Source organism: Aptenodytes patagonicus, chromosome 2 (assembly GCF_965638725.1).
Source record: "Aptenodytes patagonicus chromosome 2, bAptPat1.pri.cur, whole genome shotgun sequence".
In the NCBI taxonomy this organism is placed as follows: Eukaryota; Metazoa; Chordata; class Aves; order Sphenisciformes; family Spheniscidae; genus Aptenodytes; species Aptenodytes patagonicus.
Genome location: NC_134950.1, coordinates 148,107,797 through 148,121,195, shown reverse-complemented (window position 1 = coordinate 148,121,195; position 13,399 = coordinate 148,107,797). Strand labels below are relative to the sequence as shown.

The 13,399-nt window shown below is 40.6% G+C and overlaps 1 protein-coding gene across 1 annotated transcript; it reads right to left on the bottom strand.

Annotated features, from left to right (window-relative positions):
* Positions 1-71: 71 nt before the first annotated feature.
* OLAH (oleoyl-ACP hydrolase) lies at positions 72-7,618 on the bottom strand. The gene is made up of 7 exons (XM_076331604.1): positions 7,466-7,618; positions 5,252-5,383; positions 3,809-3,947; positions 3,102-3,201; positions 1,637-1,812; positions 646-731; positions 72-399 (listed from the first exon to the last, which is right to left on the bottom strand). The coding sequence occupies exons 2-7, from the start codon at positions 5,379-5,381 to the stop codon at positions 266-268; spliced, it is 765 nt and encodes a 254-aa protein (XP_076187719.1). The 5' UTR covers positions 5,382-5,383; positions 7,466-7,618; the 3' UTR covers positions 72-265.
* Between the last annotated feature and the right edge of the window lie 5,781 nt (positions 7,619-13,399).

Below are 13,399 nucleotides of genomic sequence, written 5' to 3'. Positions count from 1 at the left end.
GCAAACGGGGTTGTGGAATGAAGTGAAGGGTTTGTGCACATGGAAGATGAGAAGAGGGAAAAGATGAAAACTTTTTTAAGACCCAAAGCCAATGTTTATTTTCAAAAAATCAGAAAAACTCCCCTTTTAAAGGATTACAATAAAGATCTGGAGGAACAGAACAACTCTTAGGCATAACTGCATGTAATTGTACAGAAAGAATGACTTATTATGAAGTGCTGTAGACTAATGTTACACCTTCTGCCATTAAAATAGAAGGAAATACTCATAGACCAGCATTTTCTATACATCTTGTTATGTGTTTTGTCAAGAAAATTTCATTGGAGGGTTCCAGCAGATAAAAGTGACCTCCAGGAAGCTTGTAAAAGGAAATATCTCCACTTGTTAGATCATGCCAGGCTGAAAAAGATATTTAAAGTGTCAGAGAAATGTCAACTATTGTGGTCATTTTACATAACTATTTCAAAGTTATTATTTAATAATTATTTAAAAGCCCGTATCAACTGTTTTGGTTCGAACATTGAGACTGCTCTGTTGATCTGTTTCATTTAAGAAGGAGATGAAAGACTCTGGAAAACTCATTAACTGATTTGATACAACAGGAAAACGCTTAAGCATAAGAGGAAAACCATTTAAACGAGGTACCTTCTAAATCATGTGGTTTATCTTCAGAGCCATCGAAGCAGGTAATATCACAAGAGAAGGGGATATTCCTTTCTGCCTTCTCAAAACTGTGAACATAAAAAGTAGTAATAAAACTTTCCATGAGATACCTATATTTGGGGTTTGCTTCCACGCACAAAATAGCTTTTTCTTTCTCCTCCAAAATGTAACAAACTTCAGGAATTAGATTGTGCAGAACATAGGAATTACTGTATCTGTACGATTCTTAGCTCCTTACCCTACTACAATTAGGTCTAAAAGTTTAAAGAAAGAATGACCCAATAGTTAGGAAAAAAAGAGCTTCAACCTGCAATTAAAATTCTCATCTACAACAAACAATTATGTCATCTGCTTATATTCGAGTTCTAATGTTTCAGGGCCTTATCAGCGTCAGGTTCCTGTGGCCAAAATGGGTCCCACGTCTAAGCGTGTCCTTGTCTTTGCCAGGGTAAGAAACCTTAACCGCTCAGTTACGTGAGCTGTTGTGTTACGTCCAGCGGGGACAGCAGCTAGGACAGGAGAAGCTGATTGCTCCCTAGATGCCTAGAACACAGGGATTCTTTGCTTCTGGTTGGGCTAGGGGGCCTTGGATCAGGAGGCTGAATGCAGTGATCCTGAAGCATGATCAGTTGAGCTTATTAGCCTCAGAAAACAATAAAAGTTGTGAGAATGTTCCTTTAAGTGGCTACTAACTTTGGATCCTAAGTAGAACTGTAATTCTACCGTGACATGTTCACTACTGTAATAGCAGTAGTGGTTGCTACAGTAAGCAGTGTTTTCACCTAGGGCTTAAATACTAGAATATAAATGGAAAAGCACACAAAGGAGAAAACTATGTTTACTGTTTCATATTATTTTTATAACAGAAACGAGAACAAATTACAGAGAAAGAAAAAAGAAAACCTGAAATGATCAGACAGAAGTAAAACTGTAAAATACAAATATAAATGTAATACAAAATTGTAAAACTTACGAAAATGTCTGAAGAACTCTAAGGTCTTCTCTGAAAGTAAGTATCAGACGTTTCTTAATGTCTTCATTTTGCAGAAGCTCAGAAGGAGTTCCTCCTAAAATTTGTATATATGTAAGAATGTCTTCATCTTCTGCATCATATATGGGTATGCTTTTGATTGGAAGAAATGCTTCAGACTGTCAGCACCAGACAAAACAGATCAGGTGTTGTAGATAATATTCTTTAAATAATATTTTCATTAAGAATTGTTTTAGTAAAAAAGTACAATGATTCTCTGTCTCCAAAATACAATGGCTGATTAGTTTAACATCCACAGAGAATACTTCTTGGAAAGGGTTAGTAGACTGTGTTTGCTGAAAATACAGATTATGAGTGAGCCAAGTACCCTCAAGGTCTGAAACTTCCGCAGACAAATAACCATTAAGTTAATTTTGTTCAAAGTTTGACTCTCACTATTGAAATCCAACTAATAAAATAATCTATTTAAGAGAACGAAAAGCCTAGCAGTGGACACAAATCCAACTAATGTAGGACTGGAGAGACCAACCGATTATGGAAATTTGCAGGAATAATAATTGCTTCTATGAAGTACTAGCTCGTACTCAGGATGGCTGAGAAGCCCCAAAAAAGAAGAATGGAAATAGCAAATGCTGACTGAGGACAGGAGGACTGGGAAAAAGCCACTTCACTGTTGTTTTCCTGAGAAAGACTAGCGGAACCACCAGAACCTCAGAAGGAACTGAGGACAGATTAAAAAGCCAACAAAGAATGAGGAGGGAAAGAAATAAACAGACAAATCATAGAATCATTGAGGTTGGAAAAGACCTCTAAGATCATCGAGTCCAACCGCCGACCCAACACCACCATGCCCACTAAACCATGTCCCTAAGCGCCTCATCTACACGTCTTTTAAATACCTCCAGGGATGGGGACTCAACCACTTCCCTGGGCAGCCTGTTCCAATGTTTAACCACTCTTTCAGTAAAGAAATTTTTCCTTACATCCAATCTAAACCTCCCCTGCCGCAACTTGAGGCCATTTCCTCTTGTCCTGTCACTTGTTACTGAGGGCTGGTGCAGGAGGTTTATGAAAAACTGGACTAAGACAGTTATTTCACATGTTACAGAGTAGGGAGTGGCACTTCATATTTTGTTTTGATTACTTTTAAATATTAAGCCAAAGGCCATAGTAAATAATACAGTATTCAAAAAAGGTAGCATTAGCCTAAGGAGACTGTTCTCCCTAGGCTAAGGTTAGTAGCAGTGAATATTCTGTAACGTGAAATTCTCTGTCCGCCTCAGAATTAATTTCCCCCAAGAAAACAGAACATTTTTCTGCATGCATTCAGAAGCAATGCTTGTTCCGTATTAAAGCCACTCTGCATACCATACTGTAAAATGTTATTTTTACTCTTGGTAGCTAATACACTGTTTTGTTTCGTATTATTAATGATTCTGTAACTTACGTGTGGGGCATGTGCCCCTGATACAAAAAGATGGATCGGCTCTAGTCCATACTTTTCTTTCAAGTGTAGCGCAACTGCAAAACTAATATAAGATCCAAAACTGCAGCAAAAAGAGAAATTAAAGCGAAGTAAGCAAAAACATATGTAAAAACAGGAAAATTTAAACATAATTTGAATTTCAGTGCTAACTGGCTATCTTGAACAGTTACTGAAACTATATATGACATGTGAATTATAGTGATATTAGCTAATTGACACAAAATGTATTCCTATACAGTCTAGTTTTACAAATCAGACCTTTTTTTAATCTCTCTTTCTTTTAGTAGTCTCCTTAATTTGCAGTAAGAACAGTTGTTTTGAATACTTGGGACTAAGTGATCTTCAAAATCTATGTGTTTTATGAATGGTTTACCCCCGCATTCATATAGAGCAAGCACTGACACAAATATTAACAGTAAACACAATTATAATTTATCAGTGTAAAAAAAAAAAAAACCACAACACTGCCATTTTTCAAAGACATTGTGCCTGCAGTAATAAACAAATAACCAGAGTCTTTGAGATCAACAGCATGTTTTAGGACAAAAGACCTTTGCAGAAGTGTATTTTCCTAAAGTTTTTGCAAATACAGGCAAGTAACTATCTACTCCTAGAGTTCAAAGAGAAAGCTCCTTCACCAGGGTATCTAAAAATGTATATATTTTTACCTGTGACCAAAAAATGCAAATGGTTTTTCTTGCAATTCTTTTAACAAAACACTTGTAATTTCATTAACTACGGTTGTCATGTCTTTCGCAAAAGGCTCCTTAAGACGAGATTCTCTTCCAGGAAGCCTTACAGAGGACACTGCAGAAGAGGTGGTGGAAGGGAGGGAAAAGAATTATAGTTATTTCAAATAGAAACAGTAAAAGAATTTTAATTAAATTTTTTTAATCTATTCTGCAGAATATATAGATTATTTAAATTAATCCTTCTTACAGTTGATACAGTGTATTTGCTATTGCTACTACTGTCTTTTAATCCTGTGAGAGATTAAGTTTCCATCCCTTCCTTTACTCACAAATGTTGCCTCTCCAATTGATCTGATTGATAAATGCCTTGGGTCATATATCCACAAGGTCCTGATATCAGCTGAGGTTTCAAAGCAACTTTATTACAGTTAGTATTTATAACAACCATAAATTCATTAATTTCAATAATACCAAGTTTGAGGGTTGTGTAAAATATATACTTTCAAGGGCAGCATTAGAAAGTTAAACTATATTAGAATCGTACGGTCCCTGTTTTCTTCTTTGCAGGCTCTTCAGCACTGTACGAAGTAAAACATGGAATCATAGTATAAATTGATGGCAATTTATATTTACATGGAAGGGCATATTACATGCTTTTATTATATTCCTTTCAAAATTGGGGATGTTCCTCTCACTGTTTAGAGAAAGTAAGGAATGAATAGATCAGAAAAAAATGTTGATTTTCTAAAATCTCCTTGACATCACACATACTGCCAAACTTATATGGAAGTAATGGGTCAGACGCAAAGTATTTTAGAAGAGAGAGAATAAACCACTACCTAATACGATAGATAGCAGTACATATACTTCCTTTCTGCACAAAACATCTCTGAAAGAGCATGCTGCACCCTGATTTTATTCATCTGTTTCTGCTAGTTGCTCCTAGGCCATCTCCTTAGTAACTTTGCTGGAAGTAGTTCCAGTGGACAAAAGATTTTTTTTTCAGAAATTCATTCTGTGCAGTCTCTCAACATTAAAAATAGTTCTCATATCTTCACTGTTAACCTTGCTGATGCTGATGCCTTTTTTTTAACATATTAACAATATGCCAGTGTATTGCTGTTTCTGAATCATACCAATAGTTTCTGAAGCAGTCAAGCATACTATAATCTTGTGAAATTTAGCTCTGAGGATATAACTTTTTAACCTAGTCAAATATAATTTGATCCAAGGTGGTACAGAAACTTAGTAAACTCGGCACCCTAATGGAATGCTAATTCCTAATGGAATTCCTTTCTGGATAACACCCATTGGAAAAAGATTGCAGTGCTCTCAAGAACACTGTATTCCATTCAAAAACTTGGCTACCGTGTATTTCAAACTTGCTTAACTTCTGCTTTAACTACACAAATGACTAACCTTCAATTGAGCTGCTGAAGAGTTTGCCCCATTGAGCAAGCTGAGAAGTTCCACCTCCAGCCCACGGAAAACAAATCAGCCTACAGAGAGCATTTGGCCTTTGGTATAGACAAGCAACCAGCTTCTCCATTCCTAAAAAAAACCCCATGAAAACAACACATCATTCTAAAACAAGATTCTTCAGGTATAGGAAAATTAGAGTGAATTAAGTCTAATTTGAAACAATGGGCTGCAATATTTTCTGTCATCAGAACTGCTTGTGCTACAACAACCTGTTAGATACGAGATAATGATCATGCAACAGTGGAAACCAGTTCTGCTTTTATAAACGGTGATGGAATAGTACTGGGCAACACCCTTGGTTAATATTTTCTCCTATTTGAGTCGCTGACCACAAAGAACGTAACAAGCAGCAAAATAAATTGATATGGGATTTCAGGATGGCTATTTAAAAACACAGGCTTTTACACCATCCGCAAAAATATAAGGTCCATCTAAAGACCTAGAAAACATAAGGACCACCTACTTCAATATTCTCTCTACTACAGTGGATGTCTAGGGATGCAGTTTCTTTATATACAGGAAACATCTATGAATTTCTCTTTCATGTATTTATCCTGTCTCCTCTTAAATTCCTATGAACAGGTAGCATCTACAACATCCTCTTGCAACGAGTTGCACAGCTCTACTATCTGTTGCATAAAGAATTATCTCCTTTTTTGATTTTAATCCAACTCCTACAACTTCATTTGATGGCCACAGGGTAGTATGGTAAAGAAAGTGAATGGCGCATCTCTCAGGATTTGCCACTGAGCATTTATGAGATCTTCTCTCATATTCTCTCTGTCCTCAGTCAGCTCTTTTTCTTGAATGAAAAGGCCTGGTTTGCTAACGTATCCCTCATATGGCAGTGCTTTCATACTCATGACCATCATTGCTGCCCATTTCTGGGCTTTTTCTAATTTTGTTATATCCTTTTTGAGATGGTGGAGTAACCAGAGCCACATTCAGCTTTATCACAGCAGCTTTAGTATTTTTGTTTACTGAGTGACAGAAGTAACAGCTGAAGCAAGATTTATAACTACTCCTTCCTTTTTGCTGAGAAGGAAAAAATAGCGTCAAAGATACCAACTGCATTGTCTCTAGCATCAGATACTGTCTTTACTATCTGAAGAAAAAAGCAATTCTCAACCATTTTTATTCTTCTTTCTCAATTTTCTTGTCCTTTATTTTTGCTGATTACATTTGTGGACATAAGCACTGAAGTGACATCCTACGACTTATAGCATATCAGGCTGTGTTCTGTCAAAAGAACCTGGGAACACCATGTGCAACAGAAATACCTGGTAAAGATAAATTAATTAGAAGCAATAGTGATACAGAATTAAGAAAAAAATGTTTTCTGCAACCATTAGAATAAAGTCACATGTTCTTGTTAAAAAGACTGAAAAAGTAGTTAATTAGGAGATAACAAGCAGCAAAATTCCATTTCCAAAATGCTGAAACTTGTTACAGGTATTATTTCTCGGTGTGAATATAGCTCAGTGTATGCAAGGGCTGATTCATCATAAAATACACCTATATACCTAGATGCAGTCTTTTTCACCTGCACAAAAAGCTTGAGAAATGCAACCGGATCAGAATAGGCAGCAATTCATACCTGTTTTAAAACAACGTAATGCAAGCAAGATGGAAGAAAATCTACCCAAATGTTGCTGTGGCTAAAATTTTCTTGATTTTCACGTATGTTTAAACTAGAAAGTTTGTCAACATTTGTTAAGAATCAGTTCAAAGAAACTATAAGAACAGCAAGCCAAACAAACTTCTATCAAAAATCAATGGGCAGATGATGTGAGCTTAAAAATAGCTGAAGGATAGTGGAACCAGTGCTGCAGAAGACGTAATTCTTCTGGTAGGGTCATTTAGCATCAGTGCCATAAGTCCCATTTACACAGTCACTTCTTCCACAAAAAGGCACAAAAACTCAAACATTTCTGAAGCTGGTGTTTTAACTTAACAGTCAAGTAAGAAAAGAAAAATCTCTTCTCAAACTGATTCCAAAGGTGATACAAAAATTTCAAGCATGATAAAGAAGCGCATTTAGTCAAAGTCCTTAAACTATTTAAAGATACATTACCAGTCACTGAGACTCTCACACTTTCTACTCGTACAGGTTTATTCCATCACCATCCAGCTTACTTTAGATGCAAATACCTGAACAGTTGGGAAGACCACCGGTGCCAGGAAATGACAGCTCGAGGGTGGAATCCACCTCTCAGCGCTGCACAGCAAGAAGCAGGAATCAGAATTTGTACGTATCAGCAGATATGGGAGCAAAGCCAGCCTTGCAGGAGAGGAGGGGATGTGCATCCAGGTGGCACAGCCGCCTGCTTTAAGTCTTTTCTAGGCTTAAGGGGAGGAGCCCACACCCCAGAAAAAAGGCAGGGACTGTGGCACACAGCATCCCAAAAGGGAGGCAGAAGCATCATGTGTTGGGCATGACACACAGCATTTGGCAGCAATATAAGGAAGGTGCGCCACATCAAGCCCAGCGATTTAAGAAGCACAGGTTAACATGCCCATGGCAGTATGGAAGTTGTAGCAGTTTTAATACAAGGAGGCCCACAACCTCGCTGAAGAAAAAGCCTGCATAAAGTAACCAAGAAAAGCAAGCCTTTTGTAAGAACTATATTCAAAAGCACAGTGCTCACACCTCTGCTAGACAGTTTTGTAGGGGTCTGAAAATGTTAACGTAGAAGACCATCACCTGATTTGAATAAAACACTGCATTTAGTTAGTAGGCCAGCTATAATTTCTACAAGCTGGAAGACATAGCAGTGCATGAACAACACACTGTGGTTACATATGATGATTTTATATTATCTGCTATGTTGTGCTCCTGGGGACCAGATGCTATCAGCAACCTAAAAACACCAGTATATTTTGTAACTGCATTTGTAGTACTAGGAATATTGGCTTCTTTTTTTTTTTTTAGCGTTACTCTACCAAAAATATTGGTAACAGTAAATAAAAAATAAAAATACTCAAAATCAGTGACCAAAACTAAGGAACCTGAGTGCCAAAATGGGTTCTGATGCTTAACCTGAGACACATAAGCTGGACTACTTTGTTCTTCGTTCTTCTACATTTCTCTTCATCATTTCTAGGAAACTGAAAAATCTGTGGTGTTAAGAGAAAAGCCTGCCTGTTGACCTAGCCAGTCAGTAAGCACTGCTCCTTTCCCAAATGAGGTCTGCAGTCTTCTTACCCACTTCTGATTTCTGCTTTCCTGGGGAACCCTAAATCAACCCTTCTGACTGCAGCAGTTTCCGTGGGAAGCCGCGGGCTCCACAGTGAAGGCTGGTCCCGGGCCCTGCAGCTACCACTTCCATATGGTGGCAAAAGTGGAAACTGTTGCTAAGGCTTCTTTCACAGTACTTTTATGTTGTAATTATTATGAAGTAAGATGAGGCACACCTATGTTTGGAAGGTGCACAATTTAAAGCAGCTTATACTGGCTAGTCCTGACCTGTACTATTGTGCCCAATAGTGCTTCTCCACATGATGTATCTGCTATGTATTTGATTCTAAGGTACAATTTATAATAAAGCACCTAATATGCTTTATTTATTCCTACCTCAAATTGTGCCAACTATAAAATCTGACACCCAATGTTAATGTTATGAAAGCCAGCTGTTATAAACATCAGGCCCACAAATAATGTTCCTAAAAGCAATAAAATACTACCAGAAACAATTATTTCCTAACTAAGGCTGAAAATAAAGTAGGTTAAGAATAAGATTTTGAAAGTATAGCATTAATCAAATAGCATGGTATTTCCTTAAAAATAATGAATTATAAATTGTGTGTGTTGGTTGTTTTTGTTTGCCTTCTAATTTTTTTCTCGGTATGAAAGGACTAGAAATTTATTGGTTTTCATATGAAAAATCAATATTTTCACAAATTAAGAGTTCAAGGAGATGCCACTCTCAACCAAAATTATGTTTGCCATTTCCAGGGCTGAAGGTAAAGGAGGGCTTTACAGAACCAACTTTGCCAACTCAGTACTAGTATAGAATAGAATAGAATAGAATAGAATACAATACAATACAATACAATACAATACAATACAATAGACTATTTCAGTTGGAAGGGACCTACAATGATCACCTAGTCCAACTGCCTGACCACCTCAGGGCTGACCAAAAGTTAAAGCATGTTGTTAAGGGCATTGTCCAAATGCCTCTTAAACACTGACAGGCTTGGGGCCTCGACCATCTCTCTAGGAAGCCTCTTCCAGCATTTGACCACCCTCTCAGTAAAGAAATGCTTCCTAATGTCCAGTCTAAACCTCCCCTGGCACAGCTTTGAACCATTCCCACGTGTTCCATCACTGGATACCAGGGAGAAGAGATCAGCACCTCCCTCTCCACTTCCCCTCCTCAGGAGGCTGTAGAGAGCAATGAGGTCACCCCTCAGCCTCCTTCTCTCCAAACTAGACAAGCCCAAAGTCTGTAGCCGCTCCTCACAGGACATGCCTTCCAGCCCTGTCACCAGCTTTGTTGCCCTCCTCTGGACGCATTCAAGGACCTTCACATCCTTCTTAAATTGTGGGCCCCAGAACTGCACACAGCACTCCAGGTGAGGCTGCACTAACACTGAATACAGCAGGACAATCACCTCTTTTGACCAGCTGGTTGTGCTGTGTTTGATGCACCCCAGGATGCGGTTTGCCCTCTTGGCTGCCAGGGCACGCTGCTGACTCACACTGAGCCTGCTGTTGACCAGCACCCCCAGATCCCTCTCTGCAGGGCTGCTCTCCAGCCACTCCTCTCCCAATTTATACTTGTGCCCGGCATTACTCTGTCCTAGGTGCAGAATCCAGCATTTAGACTTGTTAAATTTCATCCCATTAATCATAGCCCAATGCTCCAACCTACCTAGATCCCTCTGCAAGGCCTCCTGTCCCTCAAGAGAGTCAACAGCACCTCCCAGTTTGGTATCATCAGCAAACTTGCTAATGGTGCATTCAACTCCTGCATCCAGATCATTGCTAAATATATTGAACAGAACTGGTCCTAGAAGTGAGCCCTGAGGAATATCCATCCCAGCACTCCAATCGTGGGACTCATTCCACCACATCTCACTAATGCCAATGATATCGTAGCTCTGGGAGCTGAGCAACGGTTCCAGTTCATCCTGTTTCTTTCTCATACTGTGTGCGTTGGTGTACAAGCATTTCAGATACGCTCCTGAGCCCTCCGTGCTCCCAGGAGCAGTGTAAATGTTCCCACTAGCGTTGCCGCCCTCAGGCGACGCCATGCCAACCCTTGGCTTACCTGCTGCAATCCTGTTGGTATCCCCTTCCCTCCATCGATTCTAGTTTAAAGCTCTCTTGACCAATCCCACCAGCTTACACCCAAAGACATGTTTCCCCATCGGGACAGGTGGATCCCGTCACGCCCCAGCATATCTTGTCTCTTGAAAGCTCTTCCATGGTTTAAAGATCCAAAGTTTTGGCAGAGGTGCCAGTCCTAGAGCCAGGTGTTGATATCCTGGGCTCGCCTGTTTCTTCCAACGTCTCCCCCCATTACTGGGAGAATTGAGGAAAACACTACCTGTGCTCCCAAATTTTTTAGCATTCTTCCCAGGGCTCTGAAATCTCTTTTCATTGACCTCAGACTTTTTGTTGCGACATCATTTGTTCCCATGTGAAAGCGCAGGAATGGATAGCAGTCTGAAGGTTGTACTAAGCTCTTCAGTCTTGTGGTGACGTCCCTAATTCGGGCCCCAGGGAGGCAGCAAACTTCCCTGAAAAGAGGGTCCAGTCTGCAAAGGGGTGTTTCCGCTCTGCACAGGAGGGAATCACCAATGGCCATAACTCGCGGTTGTTTCTTCTCGGCGCTGGTCTTAATGCAGGTTTTGTTGCAAGGGGTTAGTGTCTCTGACCTTGTCAAGACTGCCTGCGCAGGTTCCTCCTCTATCTCATTATACACTTCATCTATCATACCCATGGCCTCATACCTGTTCTAAAAGGGTATCTTAGAGGGAAACGTAAAGGGTAAGTAGGGGTTTCTCTTACCACTCCGTGCTGTAATCTTCTTCCACCCCTCCTTATCCCTTGTGACGCTGCCTTCCTCCTGGCAGAAAGCAGATCCAGGACCTGCCTCCATAGTGGCCATGCTGAGTTGGTTTCCGTGCATCACAGATGGCAGAGTATGGGTCCACTGATCAATCTCCTGCTCAGACTCCCAAATACTCCTCAGAAGTTTCTCATCCTTAAAGATTTCTTAGCTGCTGTTCTATGGCAATTTTCAGTCTCTTTTGGACCACAATACTAATACAAATGGACCTAATGGTAAGTCAGGTAATGTCCTCATTCTCTAAAAACTGAAACTTATTTACTATCTGTGGATGGCAAATGACAACATCTGCTATGCTATATAAACAGTGTGCACTCTGCAGATCATAGCAACTGAAATGCATGAAGTAAACTGTCACTTCTAGCAATTTGCAAGATTAAAAGTGGGCGAAACACTTATAGGATGACTAGTAAGTTTGATTCTTTCAGAAATGATAATGAAATAGTGCAAGAATAATTTTTTATCCAGTAGTTACTAATACTGAAAACTCACCAATGTAATTCTTCTTTAAGAATAGAAACATTGCTGGGGCAGCTGCAATTCACTAATAGTAATTCAATGTGACTCATTCTGAGCAGTAAAACGAGCACATACAGATCCCTGAAGTAAAGCAACAAAGAAGCATGTGTTTCTCAGTTGCACGCGTAAGATTCAAAAAACTAAGTTGTGTATGTTGCTTAATAAAGGTTGACTTTTAATACTGACAGTTGTGAAATACATTGGATTATATGTACTGTGAGCAGTTTAATTTGTTTTCTCCTCTGTCAGTCATTATTTATTGTCAATAATTATTTATTATTTTAACAAATCTGCACCATTTTTAGCACCTTTACTGCAATTTGTATTGGGTTTCCGTGGCAAGGTTTTGATAGCGGGGGAGGGGGGCTACAGGGGTGGCTTCTGTGAGAAGCTGCTAGAAGCTTCCCCCATGTCCGACAGAGCCAATGCCAGCCGGCTCCAAGACAGACCTGCCGCTGGCCAAGGCTGAGCCAATCAGCAACGGTGGTAGCGCCTCTGTGAGAACATATTTAAGAAGGGGAAAAAAAACAAACCTGCACAACAGCAATTGCAGCTGGAGAGAGGAGTGAGAATATGTGAGAGAAACAACTCCGCAGACACCAAGGGCAGTGAAGAAGGAGGGGGAGGAGGTGCTCCGGGCGCCAGAGCAGAGATTCCCCTGCAGCCCCTGGAGAAGACCATGGTGAGGCAGGCTGTGCCCCTGCAGCCCATGGAGGTTAATGATGGAGCAGATATCCACCTGCAGCCTGTGGAGGATCCCACGCCGGAGCAGGTGGATGCCTGAAGGAGGCTGTGACCCCGTGGGAAGGCCACGCTGGAGCAGGCTCCTGGCAGGACCTGTGACCCCGCGGGGGACCCAAACTGGAGCAGTCTGTTCCTGAAGGACTGCACCCCATGGGAGGGACCCACACTTGAGCAGTTTATGAAGAACTGCAGCCCGTGGGACGGACTCACGTTGGAGAAGTTCATGGAGAACTGTCTCCCGTGGGAGGGACCCCACGCTGGAGCAGGGGAAGAGTGTGAGGAGTCCTCCCCCTGAGGAGGAAGGAGCGGCAGAGACAACGTGTGATGAACTGACCCCAACCCCCATTCCCCGTCCCCCTGCGCTGCTGGGGGGGGAGGAGGGAGAGAAAATCAGGAGTGAATTTAAGCCCGGGAAGAAGGGAGGGGTGGGGGGAAGGTGTTTTTAAGATTTGATTTTATTTCTCATTATCCTACTCTGATTTGATCGGTAATAAATTGAACTAATTTCCCCAAGTTGAGTCTGTTTTGCCCATGACGGTAGTTGCTGAGTGATCTCTCCCTGTCCTTATCTCAACCCACGAGCCTTTCGTTATATTTTCTCTCCCCTCTCCAGCTGAGGAGGGGAGTGATAGAGTGGCTTTGGTGGGCACCTGGCATCCAGACAGGGTCAACCCACCAGAGTCATTCAGAGCTTGACCTACTCTATCTGCCGCAGAAATTAGGGCAAAAATGGGTTTATCCC